Raw genomic sequence first — 11,118 nt, 5'->3', positions numbered from 1 at the left:
TTTGATTGGAAATTGAAAGTTCGTGTTCACTTTTTAAGTGTCAAAAGATATTGGAGGGTAACCAGCTTCCCGCCCCGAACCCTTTTTTCCCAAATGCATCCATTAAAAATTTTAAGATGGCTATTTTGTTAAAAATAGTTCAAAGATCATATAAGAAAAATTCTGGTGTCGACACAACCCCCCAGGGCCCCTGGGCAGGCATTGTAAGTTACGCCCTGGGGTCGTATATTGGTCTTATGAAAGGTATGCTCGTATTAACTTCAAAGAGGGCTCATTTGATTGGAAATTGAAAGTTCTAGCTCACTTTTTAAGAGTCAAAGGAGTTTGGAGGGAACCTGGCCCCGCTCCCCCTCCTCGCCCTTTTTTCCTCAAACCCATCCGATAAGGACTTTGAGATAGCTTTTTTTTAAATAGTTCAAAGACCCTATAACGAAGACTCAGGGGTCAACACAGCCCCCCAGGTCCCGAGGGCAGGTGTTGTACGTTATGCCCTGGGGGAATATATGGTTCTTATTGAAGGGATGCTCGTAAAAAGTTCAGAGATGGCTTTTGATTGGAAATTGAAAGTTCTAGTTCATTTTTTTAGAGTCAACAGAGATTGGTGGGCAACTACCCCCCCCCCCACGCCCCTTTTTCCACAAATGCATCCAATAAAAATTTTGAGATAGCCATTAAGTTAAAAATGCTCAATAATCAGATAACAAAACTCAGGTGTCGTCACAACCCCCAGGGCCCGGGGGCAGGCGTTCTAAGTTATGCCCTGGGGCATATATTGTTCATATGAAAGGGATGCTCGTATAAACTTCGGACAGGGTTCATTTGATTGGACATTGAAAGTTCGAGCTCACTTTTTAATAGTCAAAAGAGATCCGAGGGCAGCTAGCCCCCCCCCACGCCTTCTTTATCAAAACCCATCTGATGAAAATTTTGAGATAGACATTTTGTTAAAAATAGTTCAAAGGTCTGATAAGAAAAAATCCGGTGTCAATAGAACCCCCCAGGGCACAGGGAAGGCGTTCTAAGTTATGCTCTAAGGGCAGGTAGGGTTCTTATGAAAGGGATGCTCGTATAAACTTCATAGAGGGCTTATTTCATTGGAAATTCAAAGTTCTAGTTCACTTTTTAAGAGTTTAGAAAGTTAAACTAGCCCCCCCCCCGCGCTTTTTTCTCCAAACCCGTCCGCTATAAATTTTGAGATAGCCAGTTTTTTGGAAATTTTTTAAAAATTAGATAACAAAAACTCTCCCCAGAGCCCGCGGGATAGGCGTTGTAAGTGTTGTCCTGGGGGCGTATATGGTTCTTATGAAAGGGATGCTCGTATAAACGTCAGAGATGGCTCATTTGATTGGATATTGAAACTTCTAGTTCAATTTTTAAGAGTCAAAAGATATCCGAGGGTAACTAGTCCCCCCACACCCTTTCCCCCCCCCCCACATCCTTTTTTCCCCAAGCCCATCCGATAAAATTTTTATAATAGCCATTTCAAAAAAAAAATAGTTCAAAGGTCAGATAAGAAAAATTTTTGTGTCGACTGAACCCGCCAGGGCCCGGAGGCAGGCGTTATGAGTAATGCTCTAGGGGCACATTTTGTTCTTATGGAAGGGATGCTCCTATAAACTTCGGAGAGGGCTCATTTGATTGGAAATTGAAAATTCTTGTTCACTTTTTAAGAGTCAAAAGAGATCGGAGGGCAACTCGCCCCCCCCCCCTCCTCCACACCCTTTTATCTGCATCAGATAAAAATTTTGAGATAGACATTTTGTTAAAAATGGTTCAAAGTTCTGATAACAAAAAACTCGGGTGTCGACACAGCCCCCCAGGGCCGGGGGGTAGGCGTTGTAAGTTATGCCCTGGGGGCATATATGGCTGTTATGGAAGGGATGCTTGTATAAACTTCCTAGAGGGCTCAGTTGATTGGAAATTGAAAGTTGTAATTCACTTTTTAAGAGTCAAAAAGTGATTGGAGGGCAGCTAGCCTCCCCCCACACTCCATTTATTTTTTTCCCAGAGGCACTTCATACAGAAGGGGTCGTCATATAAAATTCAAAGGGGGCTCATTTTCCTATTCTCAACAATATTAGGGAAAGGGGCCTTATAAGAAATGGAAGACTTGAGCACAAATGTGTGACCTTCCAAAATAATTAGAAATTAAATTACGAACTGTTTAATTTGTCAAGAAACAGAAATATATGTTCTTGCTTTTTATTTATCTGTCAAGAGGGCGCTCATTTTCAGAAATTAATTAAAAAAAAAACTTTCCAAAAAATAAGTTTTACAAAGAAAAGTAAAGGTAATTTTAAACTTAAGCTCAGCAGATACAAATACCTTTTAAAATTCAAACTCAAAACGGCCAGAAACTACTATTAAAGAATAAATGAAACCCAAAACGAACAGAAATTAAATAAAAAATCATAGCAAAAACATACGACAAGTAATGATATGAATGAATAAATAGATCTTAAAGCGAGCAATGCTTCGATTGAATATGAATATCAAGCTTAAGACGAAAAAAATATTTTCCTATTGAAGTACAAATGAAACTTAAAACGAACAGAAATTAAATAAACAATCAATGCAAATAAACATACAATAGATATTAATATAAATTAATAAATAATTCTTAAAACGAGTGAAACTTAAATTGAATGTGCAAATCAAGCTTGAAACGAACAAAAATCACCACAAACAAGAGTTTGGGTATGACCTCCTTCTCTCACTGTAAAAGTCTAACCTACTGCTTCATTGGCGCTTTACTGAAAACCAATTTTATAACACACGTTTCATCTTATGCTTAGTATTGAAAATAAACATTAAAACTATTGTAACTTTTTGAATTAATGAGCTTTCTGCAAGTAAGACTCTTATACGCCGAATTTACAGTTAAATTTATTAACTCTTTTTAAAGTTTTCCAGGGTGAATATAGTTTCCCTACAGACAAATGTTTGGATACTGCCTCTTTTCCTAACTGTAAATAAAAACCAAAAGCCTACTGCGTGATTGGCGCTTAACTGAAAACGAATTATATTACAAATATTTTCTTTTCCAGTTCTTACAGCATTTCAATTACAGTGAAATAATTTCTTGAACTGATGGATCTTTCAACAATTAATATCATCATACATCAAATATTCAATTTGATGTAGTTTATACTTTCCAAGACTGTTCAAGACGCATATACAGTAGTTTTCAGTAAAGCGCCAATGACGCAGTAGGTTTTAGACTTTTACAGTGAGAGAAAGAGGTCATACCCAAACTCTTGTTTGTGGGGATTTTTGTTCGTTTCAAGCTTGATTTACATATTCAATTTAAGTTTCACTCATTTTAAGATTTATTTATTAATTTACATTAATATCTATTGTATGTTTGTTTGCATTGGTTGTTTATTTAATTTCTGTTCTTTTTAAGTTTCATTTTCATATTCAATCCAAGCAATACTCACTTTAAGATCTATTTATTCATTTATATTATTACCTGTTGTATGTTTTTGCTATGATTGTTTATGTAATTTCTGTTTGTTTTGGGTTTAATTTATTCTTTAATAGTGGTTTACGGTCGTTTTGAGTTTTAATTTTAAAAGGTATTCGTATCTGATGAGCTTAAGTTTGAAATGGCCTTTACTGTTATTTTTAAAACATATTTATCGGAGAGTTTTTTTTAATTAATTTCTGAAAATGAGCGCCCTCTTGACAGATACAAAAAGCAAGAACATATATTTCTGTTTCTTGACAAATTCAACACTTCGCAATTTAATTTCTAATTATTTTGGAAGGTCACAAATTTGTGCTCCAGTCTTCCATTTCTTATAAGACCCCCTTTCCCTAATATTGTTGAGCATAGAAAACCCTAAAATCGAATGTTTATCATTGTCGAGTCGCTGTTTAGTTTAATTCTAATTTCGGGCCCCCTGCTCTGTTCCATTGATCTATTATGCCATTATTTTCACAGTTGTTGTGTGGCTTTTGTTCACCGTTTTCATTAAGGTAAGTTCAAATTTCAATGAGAATATTGTCTGTAAAGCGCAAACGGTATTTTCTTAAATATTCCATTGTTTGGAGCGTGAAGGGTAGCACAGTTAGCTTATCAAGGGCCTGCTTACTCTCAACCATCGGGTGTACGTCTTTGGGCGCAAATCCCTCTGCCGTGCTGCACCTTCTAGCATCACGAATGGTACACTTCCGAATTGCGAGGAACGCACCACATGGTATATTTGATTTTTGAAAGTTTGCCACCCCTCCTAACTTATCTTGGGAATGATTCATTTCAATGATTCAAATAAATGTGTTCTCAATCGATTGCACTATCAGGTTGTGTTCCCCAGGTGCGAAAACAGTAGATGAACGAAATAAGGGATTACCATTACTGGGTTGTTACAACAAGGCCGTAGCCAGGGGGTATTGTCCGGTTTTTAACTCTCTCTCTCAAAGATGGAAAAATCAAATATGGTCTTTTCGGTTGCTGAAACTCTAAAAGCCTTTTCCACCGGCGGAACTAGGGGGGGGTCCCCTCCAAGATTTTTCTGGTGCCCTCATCCCTTGTTTTTTTTCTTTTTTTACTCTTTTTTAGTATAGATTTGTCTAAGTGGTCAGTTATTGGTGCCCCTGTCACCCCCCCCCCCCCCAGTATTTTGATTATTGGCGCTTTTGTCGCATTACCCCCATGATTTTGCTCTTGATCAGCCGCTGGCCTTTTCTGTGGTCAAACTCCCTCCCCTCTAAATCAAATTCCTAGATATGATCCCGAAACTCCGTGAGACTTCATAACCGAAATCATGGTTCTCATTGGATCCTCTGGAAATTTACAAACAATCCTTAAAAATTACAATTTTTGTCTGTAGTGCGACATGCCATTTGAGGGCACAAAGTCTCTGTTTTGGTCACCGACGGTGGTTTAAGTGAAGAAAAAAATCTACTTCGATCGCATAGGGGAAATTTACAGAATCTGAAATATAATTTTGCAAAGGAAGAAGGAGTCATTTTCGCAGTTCAGCGTGAAATGCGTATTTTAATTCCAAATATTTGACTCAGCGAGAACCGAACATCTTGATGCTTATATCAGACATGTAGACAGGAACATATCTTTTTTATAATTCTCTATAATTTCTTATAGTTTCAAGTTTTTTTCTTCCGAATTTGCAAAGTCAAACCAATCCCAATTGAAATAATCATTAGCGAATTCTACTAAGAGTGATAAAAATTGTTAGACTACAAGGGGGAATTAGGCCCCAATTTCCAACCTACGTATTTAACTCCTCGGCTAGGTTTCTGGCTCATAAAGCTGAATCACGCTTGTTTTTTTCATAATAACGTGCTTCAGTTTCAAACGAATTAACACAATTGATTTTAACAGATGAATATGGAGAGTTTTTCTCGAAAATTTGGATGGGGTCTTCATTCAAAAACTGGCTCTAGATACGCATATTTATGCCTTAAGGGCTGGGCTCATGTAGCTGATTCTAGGAACCGATTTCCCAATCTGTGAACGAACAATAGCGGTAAGAGAAAATGAACTAAACGCAAGTTTATTACGTGAGGTTTTCAAAACAAAAAATCATGGACATACTTAATCAACACGAATTTATTAATAGTAGATCTCAGCTTAGTTATCAGCTCAGTAGCGGGGTATTTCACCACATACATCTCTGGCTGACTATGTATTTGTATCCCTATATTTTTGTGATGATCGTGATGAAAATCGGCGCTGATTTTCTAAATCAGCGCCGAAAACTAGAAAGTTTTTCAAGCTCAAATCGACGCTGATTTCTGTTAAAATCGGCGCTGATTTGGAAATCAGATCCCGAAATCAGCTACATGTGCCCAGCCCTTAAGAAAAAAAAACCCACAAAAATTAAAAAATTCCGTCATAACTTTTAATGGGTTGTCAAGAAAAACAATTAAATATTTAGTTGGCTGTGGATAGTTAATTAAGTATCGAGCTAAAGGAATTGCTTCTTTATCTGCATACATACACTGAATGAATTGACCCTATAATTTGTGACCTTCAAAGAAGTGAAATCTGTAAATTTGAATTTTGAAAAAGGCTGAGTTTAGATCTCGTGACTATCATGCACAAGAAATTATGCGGTAATAAAGTATGCACATGCTGAAGAACGTGCGCTGACAAAGGAAAAGGTGGATCTATACCGAGTGTAGACAATTCAATCCTACAAGTAGATAAAGGTGTACGCAGCTCGTATGCAGGGCGAGGGGAGTACGGACGAGGACATCACCCCATCATTGGACGATTTTTCATGTAATTCCCATTTTTTTAGTAATTTACATATGATTCCCATGTTTTAAGCCCCCGCCCTGTCTCCGAAAAAAGGCAAAATATAATAAATCAGAATATGTGTGAATATCTATACATAGTTCTACAAATTTAAGTTAGTGTTTTAGTAGTATTTTACGGGAAGTCACAAATGAAAAGAGGCGGTATACGGATAAACATTTTTTTTTTTTTTTTATGAAGACAGTAAAAAGTTTATACGACTACCCCCATAATTACAAGTATTTTCATATGACTAGCATGTTTCATTTAACATGCATCTTTCTTTGGTTTCTTTCTATATGCGTTAAAATGGAAAAGTAGTGTGGTATAAGGAAACTATTTAAAAGGAAAATATAGTGTCTTGTAAGAGAGGGGGAGGGGTCTAGATTAGGCTTAGATGAGGCTACGAAAAATTGCCAAAAATGCTGAACCAATTTTTACCTAAAAATCGTCACTGTGATACTTAAGGCCGTATCTGACATTATCACACTCCTGATTGCCAAAAGCTGTTTGCTAAACTGTTCTCAAAGGTAGGGTCAGCAGGGTAATATAGATCCATGGGCGCCCATAAGCTGAATTCCTTGGGGGAGCAAACCTGGTCTAATTGGCACTTTTAATGCTATATAATAGAAATATCAGAACAAAAATATAAAAATAAGGCAGCGTTATTCAGCCAGGAGGGGGCTGGCGTCCCCCCCTTTTTTTGGGCGCCCATGTGTAGATTCGGGGGATCAAAGTGTAGTTGGGCATACATTGCCCAGCTGGTGTTCGCTTTCAGTTCGTTTAGCAAAAACTGTTTGACCATTACGTCAGAAGTCTGAAAGTCTCAGATATGACCTTTGGGGGTGACAATGGTGAATTGCTATTACTTCTGCCAAGACATTGGGTAAATCTGAGGAAGGTAATGAAAGCAGAGGTTATGAGGTTCACTTTCACTCCGGTTTTCCAACTTTTTGGTCCATGAATGTGTCCCTTGAGCATCCAAAAATGTGTCATTTTTAGATAAAATGTCCCCAGCTTTAAATCTCAAAAACTATAGGTTATTATTTTATTTTTACCAGTTGTATTATTGACCAAAAGACGCTTTGTAAACCTCTTTCAAAGCGGCCAGTTAACATAAACAATATCGGAAGCGAAAAAAATCCATATAAAACATACATACTAAATAACTTAGTGTGAAAGTACGAAACTCGTATGAACATGTACATCCCTTTTTGGAGAACATCCTTTACTCAGTTGGGAAATGTTTTGTTGTATGTTATAAATCTACAAAATGTTTCCCTTGTTTGCCATTTTGTGTCCAAAATTTCTAAAATGTGTCACTTTTTTGCCTTTTTATGTCATTGTGTGCCGACACATGGGAATGTGTTCAGTTGACAACCCTGCTCTCACTGAATTTGAACTAAATCTGGAACTAGTATCTTATTGAAAATACTTTGCCCTACTGGTACTCCCTCTGAGAGCAGCTTAGAAAAACGATTATAACAGTTATGTACGGGCAGTGGTGGATCCAGGGGGCCGGGGGGACCCCGGGCACCCGGGCACACAGAAGTTTTTTTCTGGCACCATCTTTCCCTTTTTTTTTCTTTTTTTTTCACTTTTTTTAGAATAAATTTGTCAATTAGGTCTATTATTGGCACCTTTGTCACATTTGGCCCCCCATACCCCAAGATTTTGCTTATTGGCGCCCTTGTCACATTGAGTCTCCCCCAAGAATTTGCTCTAGATCCACCCCTGTGTCTGGAGGTACAACCCTTAGGTGTGACAGTGAGGAATTGCTATTCTTGCTTCCAGTTCATGAAAATGTGGAGGGTAATTTTTTTTCGCTTTTTCAAATGGACATAAAAAAAACATTTGTCAATAAAAATACTCAAAATACTCAAAAATATCTCAGGTTGAGAATTTACATCATACTATATATTTTCGAAGTTCGTATGCAAGTACTCCGATGAAAGCTGTCAATCTTCTGCTTTATTCGGACAGACTATTTTGGTCCGATTAAGCTCCTCCGAATATTTAAGCTCCTGAGAGCAGCTTAGAAAAAGTTTTTGGCAATTATGTGAGGATTGTGAAAATGTTAGGTACATCCTTTAGGTGTGACAGTGACGAATGACAATACTTGCGTCCAGTGGAATCAATTCATGAAAAGGTGGGAGGGGGGGGGCAAATTTTGTTGTTTTTTCACTTTTTTCAATGAAAATACAAAAAAATGTTTTTTAATAAAAACACCAAAGGGGATTTTTCAAAATCTGGCGGGAGGAGGGAAAACACTATTGGGTAAATGCATCCCTCTCCAATCGAGGCTCCTGTTTGTGCTAAAACATTCGGAAAAGTTGTGGAAGGTGGCCAAAGCAACGTTTATAAGGGCCGCTCAAACATAATCCGAATAAAATTCGATCCAATATCTCGGATTGAGAATTTTCATTTTTTCGAAATTTGTGTTGATTCCGATGAAAGCCATCAATCTTCGACTTGATTTGGACCGAATATTTTAATCAGTTTCTTCGTTTGAATCATCAAATAGTCAGCTAGAGAAAAAGGAAGTTGCATGCATCTGCGAAATTTGGATCCTTCGAGAATTTTTTTTTTTTTTTTTTTTTTTTTTTTTTTTTTTTTTAATAGCCTACATCCTGTATTTAATTTTAAAAAAATGACAGGGTGGAAAAATAGCGTGTCCCAGTTTATTGGCTTTAGTTTATAATGTTTATAATTAATTTATTTAGTTCTTAATTTACGAGTTATAATGAGCCAAATAATAAGAATTACCGCCTGTATTTTAAAAGTATTTTCAAGTCCTATATAAATTTCCCTATTCCAGACAATGGCGTCAAATCACGAAAATGTAGGGGGAGTGTATTTTTGAAAATCTAGGGGGGTCATTCCCCCCCCCCCTCTTCCTACCCATTGATGTCCCCGATTCCACGGCGCACTAATTGTGATTTCATCTTCCTTTTAGGTTTTGATTAATTTTGCCACACAAAGGCACTTTGTAAATTTGATAATAGTAGTAAAAGTAGCAAGGACACAAAACCGGTGACGCGAAAGGCAAGGTTGGAGGTGCAAAGTTGCGTCATAATTAGTTAGAACGTTACATAATTGTGCACTAACCATGACTATAATCATGGAAAGTGCTCAAGTTATTTTTGTGGTTTCAAGGGGACAATCACCCCTCCGTCCCCACCCTCTAGCAAGCAGCCTGCAGATGACATTGTTTATAATATATTTTCTTATGAATTAATCTGTCTTCAAAGTGCAACAAACAAATATATCATTTATGCTGGGTATTTTTGGAAACCCGTTTTTGAAGTTTGATTATAAGAAAGGTTTGTTGAGTTAGTTAATATCTAAGCGTGGACGGTTTGACTTGGCCTAGACGGGATAATGTATAGCGTAATTAGGATTGAATTTTCGCACGTTTCTAATTTTGAATAAGCTAAGCCACTCTTTTTAATTTTAAGAACAAATTGTTTTGAATTTGAACAATTTTTATATTTGATTAAATTTTTGGATTTAACGGATGTATTGACTGGGTATTTTTTTTTTATTTTTTTTTTTTAATTTGAGTAAGACAAAAGATTTTTGACAGAATATAAAATGCCCTTAGGAGGCTGCCAACCATGAAACTGTCTCGAGTATCTCCTCCTCTTAACGGGGATGGATAGCAAGTGTTTCAGTTGGGGGGGGGGCATCCCCCCTAGACATTTTGGCATGCCTCGATTTTGAAAAACACATTTTATAAATTTTTATTGAAAAATGTTTTTTTCGGTATTTTCTTTGAAAAATTTAAAACAGCCATCGAAATTGCCCTCTTAAATTGAAAAATGGATCCCTCCCTATCTTTTCACAATTCGAATCCATTACGGGACATAACTCTTGGTTATGCTCACAAGTTTACTGATTTTGTTAGTGCACATTGTCTTTTCGGTACTGGTGCATTATATCTAACCCACCGCTATACACAAAAGAAGTCAATTTTGGTTAATGCTAAAGAAATAAAATAAAATAGGATGAACATACTATAGTTTAGAAACAAATTTGAGCTATATATTTGCACATTAGGGGAGTGGGGGGTATAGCGTAGCGTATATTAAGTACGTAACCTAACCTAGGTACCTCCCCCCCCCCTAAACCCCCAAAAAAAAACATTTTAAATATTGTAAACGCATTGAGAAATAACGCTTTGCAATCAATTTAGATAGCAAATACCTGTTTGACGGGTCTCCATGTCTGGTTTCCTTGTGCAGTCTATAGTGCTGAGTTAGATACAATGCACCAGTACCGTCTTTTTTACTTATTTAAAGTCAACAGTTGGATCAAAATGTAAATTTGAAAAAAAAACTAAAATCAGCAAACTTTTGTATATAGCCAAGGGCTAAATCTAGCCCAATTACGGGGAGAAGGCTAGGGTCAAGGTAGCGACTAATATATTTGGAAAAAGTGCTCAATGGGGAATCGAACCGGAATTGCTATTTTGTTATTCAAGTGTTTAGTTCAGAAAAAGAATTTTGGGTTCTGTTGCATTATGCGGGCACTGCTATATATTGTACAAGGAAACCAGTCACGAAACCCGTCAAACAGGCTATTTGCAAGAAACTGCTATAGATAAATGATTGCAAAGCCGTGATTTCTCAATGAGTTACATTATTTAAACGATTGTTTTTTGGGGTTTAAGGGGGAAAAGGTACCTAGGGTAGGTTAGATTACGTATTTAATTTATGGTATGCTTTACCCCACCCCTAATGTGCAAATATATAGCCCAAAAGTAGAGAGGGGGGCGCTACTCCGAACAGCACACCAAATATGGGCATAGAGTCCCTAGGGGAGATGGATTTCTGAGAAATTGATTGCGTAAT

General features: G+C 37.0%; 1 protein-coding gene across 1 annotated transcript in view; it reads left to right on the top strand.

Annotated features, from left to right (window-relative positions):
* Positions 1 to 9,628: 9,628 nt before the first annotated feature.
* LOC148949013 (multicopper oxidase 3-like) overlaps positions 9,629 to 11,118 on the top strand; it is a 105,840-nt gene continuing 104,350 nt past the window's right edge. The window contains exon 1 of the mRNA XM_089094863.1: positions 9,629 to 9,648. Within this exon, the coding sequence (XP_088950989.1) occupies positions 9,647 to 9,648 (2 nt within the window). The 5' untranslated portion in view covers positions 9,629 to 9,646. The remainder of the gene's footprint in view (positions 9,649 to 11,118) is intronic.

The sequence above is a fragment of the Artemia sp. Qi Xiang Cuo genome, chromosome 9 (genome assembly GCF_049724085.1).
Source record: "Artemia sp. Qi Xiang Cuo chromosome 9, ASM4972408v1, whole genome shotgun sequence".
Lineage (NCBI taxonomy): Eukaryota > Metazoa > Arthropoda > Branchiopoda > Anostraca > Artemiidae > Artemia > Artemia sp. Qi Xiang Cuo.
The sequence above is the reverse complement of the archived record's forward strand: the minus strand, read 5'-3'. Positions and strand labels throughout refer to the sequence as shown.